The 21,226-nt window shown below is 33.1% G+C and overlaps 1 protein-coding gene across 11 annotated transcripts in view; it reads left to right on the top strand.

Moving 5' to 3' along the window:
* ZEB1 (zinc finger E-box binding homeobox 1) overlaps positions 1-21,226 on the top strand; it is a 189,833-nt gene that overhangs the window by 134,733 nt on the left and 33,874 nt on the right. For 8 of the 11 annotated variants that reach the window (XM_045069140.1, XM_045069135.1, XM_045069133.1 and 5 more), the window contains one exon: positions 17,085-17,147. In XM_045069140.1, coding sequence (XP_044925075.1) covers positions 17,085-17,147 — 63 coding nt within the window. The remainder of the gene's footprint in view (positions 1-17,084; positions 17,148-21,226) is intronic. The other 3 variants (XM_045069141.1, XM_045069134.1, XM_045069132.1) reach the window with 1 other exon arrangement.

Genomic DNA, 21,226 nt, shown 5'->3' with positions numbered 1-21,226 from the left:
CATACATACATACATATGGGGAAGCAAGGTCAGAATAACACTTAAACCAATTGAAAAATAACACTTTACTGGACTAAATGAGAACTATCAAATGTTCATCTCAACAGACAGAAAAACATTAAGTAAAATTTAGTACATATAGATAGTATCATAAAAGCCAGAAACCTAGGAATAGAGGGTACTTGCTTGTTCTAATAAAGTATATTTCTTTAAAATCTATCACATTATATTTAATGACAAAATGTTGAAAATGCGTTTTTGCAATCAAGAACAAGGTAATGATTTCTTCTTTCACTTTTCATCAGTCTTATTAAAATTGCTACCCAGTATAATAAAACAAGAAAATAAATCAATAAATATAGGTATTAGAAAGGGGAAAAAAGCAAAACTCTCATTATTTACAGATGATATAGCTGTATATAAAAAGGAATCATACTAAGTTATTAGAACTAATAAGGGAATTTGGCAAGTTTTTGGATACAAATAATAAAAGTCAAAGTCATCTTTATACATCAGTAAGAGCTGTAAAGAGAACAGATGTGTAAAACCACATGAAAAAATTATAAACTCTTATTAGAGGTATTAGGAAATTTCTCAATAAGTGGAGATATAAATTTTGTTCATACATTAGAAGACTCAATTTTTAAAAATCTAAACTCCAGACTTTATTTGGATTTCACTGGTTTTTCCATTAACGTCCTCTTTGTTAAGGATCCTCTCCAGCCTACTGTATAGTATTTAGTTATTTCTCCTCAGTTTCAGGAGACAGCCTTTCATTGTTTCTCATGTTCTTGACAGTTTTAAGGAATACTGATGAGGTGTTTGGGGTTTAGGTTTGTCTGTTATTTTTTTCACAATTATATGAGAGTGTGGGATTTTGGAAAGAATAACACAGTGCTAAAGTATCCTTCTCATCAACTTAATATCAGTGGGTCTCAAGCCATCACTTTGATTTTTTTTCCTATTAATTTCATGAACTTTATTTTATATGCAGCCATATGCAAAGTAGTAAAATTGGACCACTGGCTTACATTGCACATAAAAATTAACTCAAAGTAGATTGAAGACTTAATCTAAGGCTAGAAATCATAAAACTGCTAGAAGAAAACATAGGTGGTAAGCTCTCTGACATTAATCTCATTGATACGTATTTGGGTCTGATTCTAGCAATGACAACAAAAGCAAAAAATTAAAAAAAAAAAAAACAAAATGGAATTGAATTACGTGAAACTAAACCAAAAAGTTTCTGCACCATGAAGGAACTCATTGACAAAATAAAAAGGCAACCTGCTTGGAAGGGAGAAGATATTTGCAAATCATATATTCATATATTCCAAAGTCTATAAAACACTCAAACAACTCAATAACAACAATAAAAAAGCAGTCCAGTTAAAAATTCAGAGTATCTCAAGAGTCATTTTTCCAAAGATGGGCCAACAGGCCCATGAAATGATGCTCAACAGTACTAATCATCATGGAAATATAAATCAAAACCACAATATCACCTTATACACGTGTCAAAATGGCTGTTATCAAAAAAATAGATAAAAAGTGTTAGAATGTGTCTTCTTCAATTTCTTTCATGAGTGTTCTTTAGTTCCTTGAGTACAGATCCTTTACCTCTTTGGTTAGGTTTATTCCCAGGTATCTTATGGTTCTTGGTGCTGTTGTAAATGTAATTGATTCTCTAATTTCCCTTTCTATATTTTCATTGTTAGCATATAAGAAAGCAACTGATTTCTGTATATTGATTTTATATCCTACCACATTACTGAATTGCTGTATGAGGTCTAGTAGTTTGGGGTGGAGCTTTTGGATTTTCCATATAAAGTATCATGTCATCTGCAAAGAGAGAGAGTTTGACTTCTTTTTTGCCAATTTGAATACCTTTTATCCATGCTCATTGATTGGAAGAAAAAACATTGTTAAAATGTCTGTACTGCCTAGAGCAATCTATACTTTCAATGCCATCCCGATCAAATCCCACTGGCATTTTTCAAAGAGCTGGGAAAACAATCCTAAAATTTGTATGGAACCATAACAGACCCCGAATTGCTAAGGAAATGTTGAAAAAGAAAAAACTGGGGGCATCATGTTGCCTAATTTCAGGCTTCACTACAAAGCTGTGATCACCAAGACAGCATGGTACTGGCACAAAAACAGTGAAACAGAGTAGAGAGCCCAGATATGGATCTCAATGCTATGGTCAACTAATCTTCCACAAAGCCGGAAAAAATATACAGTGGAAAAAAGGCAGTCTCTTGAATAAATGGTGCTGGGAAAATTGGACAACTATGTATAGAAAAATGAAACTCGACCTATCTCTTACACCATACACAAAGATGAACTTGAAATGGATAAAAGACCTGAACATGAGGCAGGAATCTATCAAAATCCTAGAGGAGAACACAGGCAGTAACCTCTTTGACATTGGCCACAGCAACTTCTTTCAAGACATGTCTCCAAAGGCAAAGGAAACAAAAGTGAAAATGAACTTTTGGTTCTCCATCAAGATCAAATTTCTGCACAGCAAAAGAAACAATCAACAAAACAAAGAGGCAACCCACAGAATGGGAGAAGATATTCGCAAATGACACTACAGACAAATGGTTGATATCCAAGATCTATAAAGAACTCAAACTCAACACACACAAAACAGATAATCACATCAAAAAATGGGCAGAAGATATGAACAGACACTTCTGCAAAGAAGACATACAAATGACTAACAGACACATGAGAAAATGTTCATCGTCATTAGCCATCAGGGAGATTCAAATCAAAACCACATTGAGATACCACCTTACACCAGTCAGAATGGCCAAAATCAACAAGACAGTAAACAACAAGTGTTGGAGAGGATGTGGAGAAAGGGGAACCCTCTTACACTGTTGGTGGGAATGTAAGTTGGTGCAGCCACTTTGGAAAACCATGTGGAGATTCCTTAAGAAATTAATAATAGAGCTACCCTACAACCCAGAAATCACACTACTGGGTATTTACCCCAAAGATACAGATATAGTGAAAAGAAGGGCCGTTTGTACCCCAGTGTTTATAGCAGCAATGGCCACAGTCACCAAACTATGGGAAAAGCCAGATATCCTTCAACAGATGAATGGATGAGGAAGATATGATCCATACATACAAAGTAGTATTATGCCTCCATCAGAAAGGATGAATACCCAACTGTTGTATCAACATGGACGGGACTGGAGGAGATTATGCTGAGTGAAATAAGTCAAGCAGAGAGAGTCAATTATCATATGGTTTCACTTACTTGTGGAGCATAAGGAATAACATGGAGAACATTGGGAGATGAAGAGGAGAAGTGAGTTGGGGGAAATCAGAGGGGGAGACCAACCATGAGAGACTGTGGACTCTGAGAAACAAACTGAGGGTTTTGGAGGGGAGGGTGGTAGGGTTGGGGTAGTCTGGTGGTGGGTGTTAAAGAGGGCACATATTGCATGGAGCACTGGGTGTGGTGTATAAACAATGAATCTTGGAACACTGAAAAAAAAATTAAAATTAAATTAACAAGTGTTAGAATGTGAAGAAAAGGGGCCCTCATGCATTGTTGGTGAGAATATAAGTTGGTATAGACACGATAGAAAACAGCATGGAAGTTCCTCAGAAATTTAAAAATAGAACTTTCATATAAACCAGCAATTCAATTTCTGGATATTTATATGAGAAAATGGAAAACACTAATTTGAAAAGATGTATGTACCAATATGTTCACTGCAGCGTTATTTATAATAGCAAAGATATTGAGATAATGTAAATGTCCATTGATGGATGAATGGATAAGGATAATGTGTGTGGGATGATATCTATATATAATAGAATACTACTTAGCCATAAAAATTGATGAAATCTTGCCATTTGTGACAATATAGATGGACCTCCAGAGATTATGCTAAGTGAAATAAGTCAGACCAAGAAAGACAAACACCATATGATTTCACTTATATCTGGAATCTAAAAACAAATGAAAAACAAAAATTCTAGATATCAGAAAATTCAGTGGTTGCCAGAGGGGAGGGTGGTGGTGGGTCAAAATTAGTGAAAGAGGTGAAGATGTAAACTTCCAGTTATAATGTAAATAAGTCATAGGGATGTAATGTACAACATGGGGACTATAGTTAATAATGTATTGCAATTTTGAAAGTTCCTAAGAAAGTAAATCTAAAAAGTTATCAAAAGAAAAAAGTTGTAAATTTGTACGGTGACACATGGTAAATAAACTTAATGTGGTGATCATTTCTCAATGTATACAAATGTCAAATCATTATGTTGTGCACCTAAACTTAATACAGTGTGGTGTCATTATACTTCAAAAAAAATGGAGAAAGATACAGTCTCTTCGTTGAAATAGAAAATATAAAAAAGCACCAAATAGATAATTTAGAACTGAAAAAGATAATAAATAAAATTTTAGAACTCAGTATATAGACAGTAGCAGCATGGAAGGACAGTTGAAACAATCAATGAAATTGGATATAGAACAATAGAATTTAACTTACCTGGTTTGAACAAAAGAAAGGAAATAGGCTAGAAAAACAGAGCAGGGTCTGAGCAACCTGTTTAGATCTAATGTTTATGACATCAGAATTCCAGGAGAAAAGAATGAGGAGAGGATGGGAAAATATTCAAAGAATTAATAGCTAGAATTTTCCAAAATTAGGAAAATGACATAAACCTGTACCACAAACAGGATAAATCCAAAGAAATCCTTGCCAAGACACATCAGAGTCAAACTCCCAAAAACTAAAGACAAAGAAAAAAATCTTAAAAGCAAACAAAGAAAAGGGATATTTTTATGTATATGGGAAAAATATTTGAATGAAAGTAATTTCTCATAAGAAACTCTGGAGGCCAGGCAGAAATGGGACACGTCAAACGCTGAAAGAAAAGAACTGTCAACTCTGATTTCTGTATCCAGAGAAAATAAAAACTGGAGAAGAGATGAGGACATTTTCACATGAGGGAACACTAAGAATTTGTCCCCAGCAAATCTACCCTATACAAATAGTTAAGAAAACCTCTCTAAACAAAAAGGAAATGGTGAAAGAAGGAATCTTGGAATACCAGGAAGAAAGAACCCCACAAAGAGTAAAAATGTGGATATATACAACATAATTTCCTTCTAGATTTTTCTTAATTATATATGATGATGAAGCAAAAGATATTGTAATATGGGTAAATAAAATTAATGAAACATGCAGTGAACATTAATACTTATTATGATTTGTATAATAATTATAATTTGATTTGTATACAACCTACCTAAAGAGTTATATATAATGAACTTTTATGATAAAGTTGATATCCAAGTCATAGGATATTTAGAAGTACACATTAATTCCTACTTTAACATAACTATTTTCATTTGAGTCATTATTATTCAACATGCATTCTTTTTTCTTTTTTTTTCTTTTTTTTTATTTTAAATTTTTCAATTTATTTATTTTCAGAAAAACAGTATTCATTATTTTTTCACCACACCCAGTGCCCCATGCAATCTGTGCCCTCTATAATACCTCCCACCTGGTACCCCAACTTCCCACACCCCCGCCACTTCAATCCCCTCAGATTGTTTTTCAGAGTCCAACATGCATTATTTTAAAGAGAATATTCTCAGACACTAAAAATTACTTAAAATTTCTATAAAGAAAAAAATCCTCCAGTTGAAGATACATTTCTTTTATAAATAAACTACATTTTAAACCCATCGAAGCACTAATTTTTAAAGTTTTAACTCACCTAATTTTAAAAAATGAAAGGTTTATGTGTGTCATACCATGTTCAAAACAGTCTTGCCTAACCATATGGAGCAAATCAGTGAACAACAGAACTGTGTTCCTTTCATAAACAATTTCAACCAAAGTAAGAAATTAATGTCAGCCACCAAAAGTCACAAATCAAGATAATTCTCACATTCCATTAGTTAAAGAGTATCCTTTTTGTCTGTGAGACGTTAAAATATCCTTGAGAAAACGCACACAACAGATCTACAACACTGCCCAGTGATACAATGCAACAAGACTTTTTGCTAGAATACTGATTGAAAATTCTCAGTAAATTCATTTAAATTCACAAATATCAAGGTTAGTAACTCTTAATAGTTCATTTAGTTGGTTACCATTAAGTCATGCATTTAACTAAAAGTTGATGTAGTGGGGCTTCAGATCCGAACAGAGTACTTCTACCTTTGAATTGTTTTCTGGCTCCTCAAGATGATCCCTGTGGCTGAATTTGAAAAGTTAGTCTATCAAATTGTGGGTGGTTGACCAAACCAACTTGCTCCTAAAGCAGGAAAAGAAAACTTGAGTTACCAAGAAAGGAACTTTCTCTAAAGGGCAGTCAGCCAGCTTGATAGAGCTCCACTGTTTTCACAGTTACTTTCAGATTCTTTTCTTCCGTAAGCCATCTGCACTGCTCTTCCTAAGTTTTTTCTTAAGCATCCCATTCATAAACTACTACCCAATGTGAAAAGCAAAACAATGAGAAAAGTGCAGGGTGATCATATCACTACTAAAACTTCAAGAAGACAGCAATATGTAAGATTTCCTGCTATTGAAAAAAAGAGATTAGCACTGTTTTTGCTTACAAACTAGCTGCAACTTAGGTTTTTGGAAGACAAATTGCTCAGTGAAGTGTTTCCTTTATAGTTACTCAGGGGTGATCAAGTGAAGCAAAGGCCCTTTACTGTCAGTTAATGGAAGCCACACCATTTATGTCAGTGAGTTACTCTAAAACTGAAGAAAAGGGAGAAACAATAGAGAAGAAAGTGGTCACTGACATTTAGCCATGCTAGAGACTAGCATGTGAAACTGATACTCACAGATCTGTAGCATAGTGTAAATCAACAATCCAAAGTATATTTGAAAACGTAATGTGCCATTGAAAGTTTAACTGTGTAATAAATACCTTTAAAAAGCTATTCTTAGCTATGAATGAAATCTCAAGTTAGATTGAGTTCTTAGAAGGAATATATAGAAGAAGCAATATTTTTATTGTAGATAGTAAGTACACTGGGACATGTACACTTTCAAAAATAAATAAAACTAGGTTAATTAAGTCCTGTTGTGTGTGGGGAAGATAGTATAACTTGGCAGTGCTATAACATATCTATATCTTTTAACTAAGCTGATAATATAAAAATGTTTATTACGTTTGTTATTCCTTGTTCTTTTAACTGATGAGCTGAGAAAATGATCCCAATAATGACTTAAACATTTTTCAGACTTGACGTTTTTAAAACTCTATAGAAATTTGCACATTTACAAAAATGCCAAGGAAATGAAAACTTCTTTACAATAAAAATAGCAAAAGGCTTATTTAGGCACAGGTTATAACAAAATACTATAAGTAATCTTATGCAAAGAATACATCAATCACTATATAACTCAGCATTGAATCATTTTATAATTATCTCTCAAGGGGCAGTTTAACCTACTCTTTGGAACCTTTTTCAACCATAGCTAGTGTGTAATGTAGAAAAAGCTCAGCACGTGGTTTCTAGTCTTCATTATACCACTATGTCTCTTGAGTTCCACTTCTGCTTCTATAAAATGAAAAGACAGGCCCACATGACCACAGAGATATTTTTTAGCTGTACTTATGAGAGAATCCAATTTCATTTGTACTAAATATATATCTCTAATATTTAATTACCTCTAAATATCTAAGTACTAAGAGATGACACTAATGAAGGAATTTTGGGTTTTTCCACAATGGTGAACCTCAGTTGTACACTCTGTTCTCTTTAAAATCCTGGTCAAACAAACTTGCTACCTCGATCACAATATGTACAGTTCTTTCATCATTAGCTTTATAGTATATATTTAGAATGTTGTTTTCCAAAGTTACTTAGGTTATTTCTTGTCTTTCCCATCCCCTTCAATATGTTTTATAACTCATTTATAATATAGTTAGGGTCATCTGTCATCGCTTGTATTTCATTGTCCATTGCTGAGTGACTTTAATTATTTTTGTATGAATGGAAAACATTTTCATGGTTATAAACTGAACTATACAAAAAGGTATGCTCAGAGATGTGTCAGCCTCCCATGCCTACTACCCCATCCACATATTCCGTCTAGTAAAAAAATTTGTTTCTTAAAAGCTATGTTTTATTCTGAAACTACTTTATGTATATACTGGAATTGAAAATATAAGCAGATATATTTAAGATAATGAGACCAAAATTTCTCACTATCAGAGAGAGAAGTTACAAACAAGGAAATTGAGAAGGCTATAATAAATCTATGGCTTTCTGTTGGAATCAGAGATGTCAATATGAACTCATGGTTCTTAATATATATATAAATATATGTAGAAAAATATAGATGGACTTTATGCCGGTATTAGTATACATACATATATTTCCTAGCTCTATTTGCTGAAAATACATGAAACAATGATACCTAGTATCAGTGAACATGCCTCGTGCTCAGACTTGGGATTCAAATACCATTCTCCAATAAAAAGTACCCAAGGTCATTTGCAAAAATGACTGATTCTAAAACCAAGGTAGGGAAAATATAAGCTAATCCCAGAACAACAAGTAAGAAAATGTTTTAAAAATAAATCACCCTGTGAAAAGAGACCAAAGAGCCACCCTGAGGGAGATCCCATTGGCCAAATCTGGGACAATTTTAGCAACAAAATAAATAATGATAGTGCTGGATTATAATCAATAGAATAAAATAAATATCCATACATCCATACTTATATAAATATTTTAACAAATGGGGGAGAAGTAGGATTTCAGTTATAAATTGAGAAGTAATTAAGGAAGTGGAAAATCACTGTTAGGCAGACACTATGGTAATAATTGATGCAGGCAAGAACCATCAGTGGGGCGCCTGTATGGCTCAGTTGGTTAAGTGTCCGACTCTTGGTTTTGGCTCTGATCATGATCTCATGGGTCGTGAAATCAAGCTCAAGAGAGTCTGCTTGAAGATTCTCTCCCTCTACCCTTACCCCACTCAGGAATACTCTCTCTCTCTCTGTCTCTCCCTCCCTCCCTCCAATAAATACATAAATTGTTTAAAAAAAAAACCCATCAATGGATGCTAAAATATGTAGGTAAAAGTATATGAAGAAAAAGGATATTTACATAATATCAAAGTATTTCCTCACTGAATAGTTATTAATCTTAAAGAAATATAAATATATATTATATATACAAATATATATATAAATATAAAAACAAAGAAAAATAAACCTGACGGACACCTTCTTAACCAGGTGATCAAGGTTAATGTCCCAGTAATAAGATACAGTGACATTATACACCACTGGTGAGATACATTAACAAAGGCATATCACTTCAGTGGTATTCTTGCTGACAATGTATTTCCTCATCTAATCATTAGAAAACATTAGGGAAATCAAATTGAGGGGCACACTACAAAACCAGTGATCAGTACTCTTCAATAGTGTTAAGGTCTTAAAAAAAAAAAAAAGCAAAGACTAAAGCAACTTCTCAGAGACATGATTGGGTTGTGAAATTCTGGAGGAGGCTAAAGAGACCTGACAACTAAATGCACTCTGGGTCAATAATTGATTTCTGAACCAGAAAAGGAAAGGGAATTAGTGGAAAAACTGGCATAAGTCAAATAAGGTCTGTCTGTTAGTTAATAGTGTTATATTAACATTAATATGATGGTTTCCATAATAGTACTGTGATTATGTAAGATGTTCTCATTAAAGAAAGCTTGTTTGGAGGGTTTACTAGAAGTCTGTGCTAGTTGTACAACTTTTCTGTAAGTCTAAAACTATTTTTAAATTAAAAAGCTTTGAAAAATCCTGATCAGAAAAAAAGCAAAACCCCTTTCCTTCCTTCTTTTTTCTCAAGATTGCTTTGGCTAAATAGGACCTTTTAAGAATGTTTTTTCTTATTTCTGTAAAAAAAAAAAAAATCCCACTGGAATGTTGGTATGAATACCATTGAATCTAGAGTGGCTCTGGGTAGTACGGACATTTTAACAATATTAATCCTTCCAATTCATGAACATAGAATCTCTTTCCATTTATTTGAATCATATTCAGTTTCTTATCAGTGTCTTACAGTTTTCAGTGTATACATTTTCACCTCCTTGGTTAAATTTACTCCTAAGCATTTTTTTATGCTCTTATATGTGAGATTGTTTTATTTCGCTGTCAGATAGTTCATTGTTGGTATATAGAATAGCAGCTGATTTTTTATGTCAATTTTTTTACACTGCATAGGCCTTTGATTTTTCACATTACTGTTTTGTAGTTTCAAAAACAGATTATATGCATCTTTTGTTAAATTTATACCTATGTATTTCTTTTTTAAAGGGAGAAACTATTGTGAATGTTTTGTTTTTAATTTAGTTTCCATTTGTTCATTTCTATTAATATAGCAAGCAATATGATAATTAGTGATAATCCCTAATCCCCATTATTCCTGATGTTAGTAGTTTGTGACTTCCCTCTGTTTGTTTGTCAGTCTTACTAATGGTTTGTTAATTTTATTATCTTTTCAAAGAACTAGCTTTATTTTTCATTGTTTTTCTCTTTTTTGTCTTTAATATTATTGATTTCTGCTCTTTATTCCTTTCCTCTGCTTGCTCTGGATTTATTTTATTCCTTTTTATGTTTTCTTTTTAACACAGAAGTTTAGAATTTTAATTTGAGAAATTTTGTGTAACGTAAGAATTTAGTACTATAAATTTTCCTTTAAATATTCTTATGTACATCTCATAAATATTGATGTGTTGTTTTTATCATTTTTCTCTTTGACCCATGGATTCTTTAGAAATATGTTAATTAATTCCCAGAGTATTTGGAGATTTTCTTATCTTTATGCTATTGATATCTAGTTTAAATGTATTATGGTCAGAAAACAAACTTTGTATGATTTCATTTCTTTTAAGTTGTTAAGTTTTATTTATGATCTTGGAGAGATATATATAGTCTGTCTTTGTTAGTGTTCTGTGTGTGTTTGAAAAGAATATGTAGTCTGATGGGATTGGGAGGGAGACAAACCATAAGTGACTCTTAATCTCACAAAACAAACTGAGGGTTGCTGGGGGGGAGGGGGTTTGGGAAAAGTGGGTGGGATTATGGACATTGGGGAGGGTATGTGCTTTGGTGAGTGCTGTGAAGTGTGTAAACCTGGTGATTCACAGACCTGTACCCCTGGGGATAAAAATTTATGTTTATAAAAAATAAAAAATTAAAAAAAAAAAGAATATGTAGTCTGCTGTTGTTTGCTGGAATAGTCTACAAATGTCAGTTGGATGGAGTAATTGATAGTGTTGCTTAGTTCATTTATATCCTTGCTGATTTTCAGCTTTTTTTTTGTTGTTCTGTTTTGTCAATTAATGTGAGAAGAGTATTGAAGTCTCCAGTTATACACATGGATTTTTCTCTACTTTCTGTTCTGTTGGTCACATATTTTGAGTATGTGAATATCAATATTTTGAAGCTGTGTTGTTAGATGCCTAGTCTTTTAGATTGTTATGTCCTCTTGGTAAATTGGCTGTCTTATTATATCATGTTTCTCAAGGTTTCTGGTAATTTTCTTAGCTCCAGAGTCTTCTTTATCTGATGTAAAATAGTCACTCTAGATTTCTTTCCCAACTTTTTACTTTTAGCCTCTCTCATTATTTTTGAAATAATTTTTTTTTGTAGACTGCTATAAATGATTTTTTTTAAATCTATTGTAACAATCTCTATTCCTTACATTTTCTCATTTAAACCATTTACACATAATGTAAGTTTTGATGTCTGGAGTCAGGTCTACCATTGTATTATTTGCTTTCTGTTTCTTCCCTCTGTTTTTAATTTCTTCTGTTTCTCCTTTCTTCTCTTCTTTTGAATGATTTGGATATTTTTTAGTATTCAATTTTCATTTATTTCTTTCATTTGTTACTATATCTTCTTGTATTGATTTTTTAATAGTTGCTCTGTAGATTCGAGTGTACATACTTAACATCTCATAATCTACTTGGAATATTTTACCAAAGTGAAATATAGAAACTTTACCCCCATATGAGTTCCATTACCTTCCCTCCTTTATGTTATAGTTTTCATGTATACTACATCATTTCTTGTGTCCTCTTTCAGTCCTAATATTTCAAATTTTCCTCTAATATCATTTCCCTTTCTTTCTGAAGATCTTCCTTTAGCAATATGTTGGGTTTCCTGATAGCATACTCTATTCACGTTCCTTCATCTGAGAATATCTTTATTTTACCTTTGTTTCCAAAGTATATTTTCACTTGGGGTTGACAGGATTTTTTTTTTCTTTCAGCACTTTAAGAATGTCCAAGTTCCTTATGAAATCCCTCATTTCTGATGATAAATCTGCCTTTTAAGTCCTTGTTCACTTATAGTTGTGTATCATTTTCTTTGTCTCTTTTCAGTATTTTTTTAACTTTAGTTTTTAGAGTTTGATTGATGGTCTAAGCCCATATTTAGGGGGCTTTGTCCTATTTGAGATTTAGCTAACTTCTTTAATCTATTGATTTGTGTTTTTTTATTTAAATCTGGGAAGTTTTAGATACTATTCCTTCAACTATTTTTTCTGCACTATACTGTTTTTTCTCCTTCTGGAACTCTAATGACAGAATGTTAGATATTTTAATATTGTCCTACACATCTCTGAGACTCTATTTTTTTTAAATATTTTCACTTTATTGTCCAAATTTCCCTTTACCTACCATCCAGTTCACTGATCTTTCTTCTTTCATCTCCATTTTACTATTGGGGCCATCCAGTTATTCTTTTTTTTTAATTAATGAAATACTTCTTATTTTTATTTTCTTTTTTAATTTTTTTAAAAGATTTTATTTATTTATTTGACAGAGATCACAAGTAGGTGGAGAGGCAGGCAGAGAGAGAGGAGGAAGCAGGCTCCCTGCCGAGCAGAGAGCCCGATGTGGGGCTCAATCCCAGGACCCTGGGATCATGACCTGAGCCGAAGGCAGAGGCTTTAACCCACTGAGCCACCCAGGTTCCCCAATCCAGTGATTTTTTTTTTTCCTAAAAAATTTGTTACTAATTTTTAGTTCTAAATTTCCTTTTGTTTTCCATCTACATCCTTTTTTTGCTGATAAGGATTAGCCTAGACTTTTTATCTTTCCATTCTTTTCAAGTGTTCTTCCTTAGCTCTTAGGTACTTTCCTAATAGCTGCTTAAAGCCTTTGTTTGATAGTTACAACATCTGTATCTTAGTGAACAACATCTTGCCATCTTTTGATTATCTTTTTCTTATAGAAGTTGAGATTTTCCTGGTTCCTCATATGCTAAGTAATTTTGGATTGTATCCTGGATATTATTTTATGAGACTCTTGGTCTTATTTAAATCCTGTGGAGTATTTTGATATTTTTGGTTTAGCAGGCAACTTATCCAGTTGTTATCAGGCTGTACTTCCTAAATAATTTCTGTGGGTTATGGTTCCAATGTCAGTTCAGTTGTCAAAGACTTTACAGTGCTTTTTGGATCTGTGCCCTACAGTGGCCATTCTGGGACATGATTAATGATCTTATCCTTACTTCAGTTCTCAAAGCATGTGGTCAGATCCGCACATGGGAAGTTTGGATATGAACCCAGAACTTCACAAGCAGCTTATTCAGTTGATTTCCAGTGTTCCTCCCTTTCCATGATCTCCCTAGTACTTGCAGTTCCCTGGGACTTCCCAAAAATCTGGGACTTCCTTCGTTATACTTTGCCAGATTCTTCCCACAACTATGCTGCAAGAAGATGGGGAGAAAGAACTTGATGGAAGTTTGTACCATCTCTTGGGGCCACTGTTCCTCCGAGTGAATAAGAAGGCTCCCCTTTCTTGGAGTTTTAGGTGTCTTTATGTTCTTGCTGTCAACATGATCTCAGCAGCTACCTTGGGACTGGGACACAAGAGAATTGAGGGGGAAAAAATTATTTCTCCCTTTTTTGAGTATTTCCTGTTCTGTGAGCCTAAACTAGAGGGTTCTTCCTAGAGTTTTTCTCTGCCATGCCCCAGTGCCCACTTCTAAATCTAGGCTTCCTTGAATCTATGCCAGGGGGTAGGAGAAATTACTTCCTCAGTGATTCAGTGGTACTTTGAATTCTTATCATTTCTTCTTCCCCAGTCTTCCTGCTATGATTTACCTTGAGAATCTTCAAGTAACTCCTCCATGAATTCTCCCCAGGTTTTTTTTAGCTGCATTTAGTGGAACACAGAGGGTGGTTTATGTTCATTCTATCTTAACCAAATCTGATCTCAGTTATATGTATATAAATATGTATATATTTATATATATTTTTTACCTTTTTTAACCTTAATTTGTGTTATCAGCCATTGACTGACTTGTCAAATAAACTTTAAATTTTGAGATAAACATAGATTTGCAAATAATTCACAAGTAGTTCTAGATTCATAAATAATTCAAAGATCCTGCTGTATACCCTTTACTCCGTTTTCACCAATGGTAACAGCTTGCAAAACTGTAGTATAGTATCATAGCCAGAATATCAATATTGATATAGACAAAATACAGAACACTTCCATCGCCACTGAGCTCCCTCCTTGCCTTTTATATACCCACCCTCCCCTCCCCTCTGCCCCAGTCCTAACCCCTCACAACCACACATATCTTTCCATTTTTATAATTTTGTTATTTCAAGAATGTTATATAAATGGAATCATACAGTATGTAATCTTTTGTATTTATGTTTTCACTTTCCATAATTTCTTGAGAGATTCATCTAAGGTGTTGGAAGTATCAATAAATTGTCCCTTTTTATAGCTGAGTAGTATTTCATCACTATTTTTTCAGCTATATTTTGCCACTATTTGAAAAAACAAAGTCTTATTACTTGAGTGTTTTTCCTCATTTATATATTTGGTTTGGAATTTAGACTAACAGAAAAAGCCTTAGAACCTTTCCAGTTTACCTTTCTAAGTTACGTTACGGTTAGTCAATCACGATGTGTTGACATTAAGTCTTGCAGGAGAGAAAAATCTCACACACAAGGAGGTCCTATTACTTCCCACTTATATTTTCTAAGCTATAAGTAAAATCAGAACACATGAGGGAGAAGGCATCTTGGCCAGTATTTAGCTGTTCCAGTACTGCACCCTCAAGCTGCTCTGTGGGTGAAACAGAAAAGAGCCTGTTGCTGGCAACACCCCGTAGTGGAAGAATTGTGTTCATGCTGCAGACCAGCATTAGGATATTTTCTGTTTTCATTAGGCAATACGATTTTAATTGTTCAATCAAAATTCTAGCCGCAGTGATGAGGGAAAGAATGGAGACTTCCAGTTTTTAAATCACAGTAAAAAAGTCTGGGACCAAATTATGAATTATGTTAAATGCTCATCTAAGGAGCCTAGATTTTTATCCTGAGCAGAAATGAAGAAATCATTTCATTGAATTGAAGACAGATTTTTATTTAACTATAGTAACTATAAGTAAATAATTATTGTCTAAAATATCATTTTAGCTTTTAAATCACTGTCACTTTCAACTTAGTAAGTAACACTGACTGTCTTAATTTTTTCATTTGGGGAGAAAAAAAGAGCATAGATCGATCAACAATAAATAACTATATTACTATCCTATAATTATCCAACTGTCATACTGTTTATTATTTTAGTTTAAGTAGACGCTTCAGAGAGAGGAAAAAACGATGTTGGAGATTTTCAAATACTTAGGCAACATTGATGTTTGTCCTACTATACTTTAGCACAGGTTTTTAATTGTCATTTTGCTGATGGCAAATATAAAATGAGAGTTATTTATCAGACACTAATTTCTTTATTACCTACTGTAGATAGTGTTTTTCATGCTGATCTAAAGAGGTTTATGCACATTTTAACTATTTTTCACATAGTGATCATCTTTAAGTACTAATATAAAAGTTAATGAGTAAAAAAAAATCTGCCAAATAAACCCACCTGATAATCCAAGGCACTTACAGAAATACATGCTTAAATGTGAGCAAAGATTTTACTTGATTAGTGTTCTAGTTCTCAATTCAATTACCAAACTTAGGGGAAATCTAAATCAAGATTTTTTGACTGGCGTATTCAATGGGATTTGATTGGGGTGCAGATTAACGACATGATGTGATGTTTTAGCATGACTTTATAAGTATTCTGATCATAATTACGTATACTCTGCTGCTAGTTTTTTTTAAAAGCAGGTTTTAACTTCTTCATGTTCTTTATATAGCACATGTCTTAATAAACTATTATAATAAAATGTACCTGAATATACAAAACTGACTTTCTGCTTGCTAAAATAATATGCTTATTTACTCTGATCTTATTCTGTATAGAATACTGCAGTCAGCTCACTATAAATCTAGGTGGCAAAGGAGGACAACTGACAACTAAAAATGTTTACCACTACTATTATTACTATGATTTACCAGTAGTTAGAATAATGAATAGAGTGAAAGAGAAAGTATAGTGCCCTCGGTGTTTATTCTGGACACAGTGAAGTTTAGTACAGTCTTCTCTCTAGTTAGCTGTCCGGTCGTCTGGTCACAGAAAAGGGCAGAGGAGGAAGTAGATTTTACAGCCTTTCAGACCTGAATTCAAATTCCACTTCCACCATTGAATAACAGTGTCCTTGGGCTCTTTAACCTCTTCAGGCCTCAGGTTTTTGGTTGCCTTTTATTTTTTTAAACTTATAAAATAAGTAGTTATGAATGTTAAAGGAAGTAAGTTGATAAAGCATCTAGCACAGTACCTAAAATATAGAAAATTGTGCTTTGCAGAAGGTATTTTAAAAAGGAGTCCTGCTACCTAGAGGTAAAACTCTTCTCAAAAAAATAAATAAATAAAAAACCAGGATGCGTATAATTCTAATATATGTGTAATTCCGGGATTACATATAAATCTTCACTAATTTTGCTTCTCTATCATACCTTTGTGAGTTTGGTAAAACTACCTGCTTAATCTTTTTTTAAAAAGTTTACTTTTGAAGGACACTTTACTTCTAAAAAGAAAAAAATCCAAATTAAATATAATCCAAAAGCTCCTCCTCAGATTTCTAGATGTTAAAAATGTTTGTACCACATGGATCTATTTTAATCCTTTGTTCTTTGATTTTAGCAGGAAAGGAAGGACAAGAAATCCTGGGGCCTGAAGCTCAGACAGATGAAGCGGGATGTGCAGGTACGCGCTCGTCATTTTCTTTCATACTGTAGCCTTTGAACAACGTCTTTTGTGTCACTGGTTTTTGCATTTTTGAGTCGTGAATTTAGTCTGTTTCTTCCTCTTTTATCTTGACCTCCTTTGGTGCTTCAGTACCCAGGAATATAGGGCACTATGAAAAGTTAGAAGTTTATATTCTTTAAATACAGGGTAAATTTACGGATTCATCTAACAGCATATTTTCCATTCTATAAGGATGACAAGTACAATCTACAGATAATCCCAAAAAAAGTGTTTAAATGATAATGTGAATTTATATCAAATTTTTTACCCAAGCTATAGGAATGTAGATTTAACTATTTTGAGTTTCATTATTAGTTACCAGGATCTGCGTTGAGTTGCCCACAAGAGAGAAAGCAGAAGGGAGAAGAATAAGCAAATATCATGAGTTATCTATAAACCAGATGAGAATCCTGAATATTGATGAGCTGAGTGAATATGTCACAGCAAACAAGAGAATTAAAAATTTTTCTTATAATTTCTGTGATTTTTGAAAAAGGCTAAGATGAAGTTAAATTATAATAAACAAGGAGTCTTGCTTCTAAGTGACTAAAAGTACATACTCCCTGAGACTTTAAGTTATTCCTCTATAATGGATTCAAATCAGATTTAAGAAGCAAAATTTAAGTGGAGGACTTAAATCAAGATCTTATGTATGATAAGAGCAGGCACTTACTATCATGTCACATAGGTCAGCTAGAGCTCTTAGAAAGAAAACTTTAGAGATGAAAGTTCTAAGTTATTAAAACATTTCTCAAAATACTGTACTTCAAACTAGTATAATTGTATTTTATATCATATAAAATACATATGCATTTTATTTTATATCACATAATCATAAGTTAGAAATTTCTATCATATCATTTTAATCAAATTTTGTTTTTCCTTTTTTGGTTTAAAACTTCTAGTTTCTTTTTCTCTTTTATGCAGTGCATTTTAAAAATATTCCATAGAGTCCTATATATTATCTTTCTTTATGTCAGATGAGTATATTTCATAGTATTATGTCAAATATAAATTTTCATCTATAATATAAACAAGCACTCCTATCCTGTCAGTCAGTTCTGTAAAATAGAGAGTAAATCTTCATTCTGTTATTAAAGATGCATTCCAAATTATTTAAATAATAATGGGATATTTGATGATTTATGGTACTGCTGCCTAAAATTTTATATTCTGCCTTTAACTTGGTTGGTTGCAACATGAATGAATAATGTATTCAAACATGTTGTTATCAAATATTTGTCATGCTAACTTATACATTATATAAAATATTTAAACTCAATATTTATTAGGAAAAGAGTCTTAATGAACACAAAAGAATGCTATTTATTACTGTTTTACCTGATGTTAGATGATTTACGTTACAGAAGATCATTTGCCCTTTTATGCAAATGCTATAAAAAAAATTCACAATTCCACGTGTCAGTATTTTACCTTATGCTCTGCTCTTCACTACAAAAATAAATTCTTTCATTTAGTACTGGGTAGTATTTAAATTCCCTTAACCACCTCCCCCCAAAAAATCTCAAAGGTAAAGTAACCTTGTATTAACTTAAATTGTTGCTGAATTGTGAGGTCCCCCACCCAGTGGAAGATGATCCCTGCTGCATTATTTCCTGGGAACATGGGGAGTTGGGAGTATGCAAACATTTTAATAAAGCCCTGATAAGTATAGTTTTAAGGGAAGAAGGATAGAAATTGGAAGGTTGAAGCTTTTGAACATTTAAACTTAAAAATTATGTTCTGCCTTTGCTTTTGTTACTTCCTTGACTTTTAGGGAATAATGTGCTGACAAAGTAAATAAAACTTTATACAAAGGCCACCAACAGTATTTCAGAACTTTGTCAGAGCCTTTCTTCTGCTGCTTCCTTTCACAATTCATGAAGTTAAGAGAACTGTAGTCTCAGCTTAGTATTCAGAGTGAAAAATTCATCCAAAACGTCCTTTGTTCCTTCTGAGCATCCCTTTTTTGTTTATATAGTTAATAGTTTTATGAGGTTTGAAAAATGGAACGTAAAGATAGGAAGAAGCCTAAGCACAGCTGAGCAGAAATACCATCAAATGCATTTCACATTTGAGAGTGGCTCTGGTCATGATTCCAGTGGAAATAAAATATAGCTATATCATTTTTAATCTTTCTATTAAATGTTTGTGTCTCTCTCCCCTTGCTCTAATCATAACCCTGTAATTCTATGCTTTCACAAATGGTTATGGTCAAATAGGCCTATGGTCCAAAGTAATTTTATATTTGATAGTAAGTTCTGAGTTTTGTCATATCTAAAGAAAGCCAAATTATTATTATGTTTTTATGTATTTACTCCTCTCTCTACTACTTAAATATGTAAGCTTTATTAGTCTTAAGACAAGAAATTTTGTTTTATAATTGACCCTTTTACAGTATGCACTTCCTGACACTTTACATGTAAAACTGCAGGATTTCTGGTCTCAGCTTGAAGTTGTTTGGGCTAGATGCAGTCTCATGAAGACAGTGTAGTTTAGTTGAAAAGAACCCAGAATTTGATACCACACCAAATACCAAACCTTCTAATCTAATAGTATTAATTTAATTCTCAAAAATACCCTTAAAATATACTATTATTTTCCTCTAAACTTTATATTAAATAAACTGATTATGTACCATTTCACATATTTCTTAATGTACATTTAGAATTTTTCATCTTCAGTGTAAGTAGTTACAATCGAATTTCTGGCATATTAAAAATGACATTTTTGGTGGGTAACTGGGTGGCTTGGTCAAGTGTCTGCCTTCGGCTCAAGTCATGATCCCAGCATCCCGGGATCAAATCCCACATGGAGCTTCCTGTGCAGCAGGGAGGAGGCTACTTCCTCCACTGTCTGCCATTCCCCCTGCTTATGCTCCCACGGGCATGCAAGTGCATGCGCAGTCTCTCTCTCTCTCTCAAGTAAATAAACAACACCCTTACATGTAAGTCATAACACTTTAATACCTGTTAGTCATTCAATTTTTTTAATGAGTCAGAAATGTTATATCATAATCTTTACTCCTTGAACTCATATTTCTGTTCTACATAATCAATAGAATTTGATGATAACAGAGAATATATTTCCCATTTGAAGGTATTTCTGATCAGTTATCTTTCTTTATAAGAAAAGCATGTATATAAATTGAAATTTAGGTTTCTTTTTAATTTCTAGGGATAAGGCTCTTAAGATTTTTTTAATTTATGGATTGATTTATCATATAATTATCAGTACTGCCCAGCTGATCACAACATAAATATATTACAAGTTTTAACAAATAATTATTACAAAAAATTGTTACTGGAAATGAGATTGAAGGAGCTGAAGCATTCTTTTTTTTTAAGATTTTATTTATTCATTTGACAGAGGGAGAGAGAGAGAAAGGAGGGAAAGCAGGCTCTGCATTGAGCAAAGAGCCCTATGCGTGACTCGATCCCAGGATCCTGAGACCATGACCTGAGCTGAAGGCAGAGGCTTAACCCACTGAGCCATCCAGGCACCCCAGGAGCTGAAGTGTTCTTTGATTAGTTCAGTTATCAATAGTTTAATGTTACTTATTTATTTTTGTAAAATATTTATTTATTTGAAAGAGAGAGCATGGGATGGAGGGAGTCAGAGGGACAAGTAGACTCCCCACTGAACAGGGAACTCAATGTTGAACTCAGTTCCAGGACCCTGAGATCATGACCCCAGCCAAAAGCAGCTGCTTACCTGACTCAGCCCCAATATTACTTATTTCTAGAGGAAAAGAGTTCAGCATTAATTCTGTTTGTGTTTCGTTTAGCACTCAGATAACCTTCTCATAAATAAAAAGGTGAAATACATTTTTGTGATAACTGATTTACTTTGGTTCTTTAAACACCCTTAGAATGATGTGCAAAGAGTTATATATCAATAAAAATCTTTTTATTGTTTTGTTAACTGACAAATCTATTAAATGCTCCTTCAATTCTGTTGAAAACAAAAATTCAGGGCTGCCTAATGGCTCAAGAATTTGTTTTCCAGTCATTAGACTCCTTCACTCCCTGATTTTC

Source organism: Mustela putorius, unplaced genomic scaffold (genome assembly GCF_011764305.1).
Source record: "Mustela putorius furo isolate JIRA1106 unplaced genomic scaffold, ASM1176430v1.1 tig00003913_pilon_pilon_pilon, whole genome shotgun sequence".
Classification (NCBI taxonomy): Eukaryota; Metazoa; Chordata; class Mammalia; order Carnivora; family Mustelidae; genus Mustela; species Mustela putorius.
The sequence above is the reverse complement of the archived record's forward strand: the minus strand, read 5'-3'. Positions and strand labels throughout refer to the sequence as shown.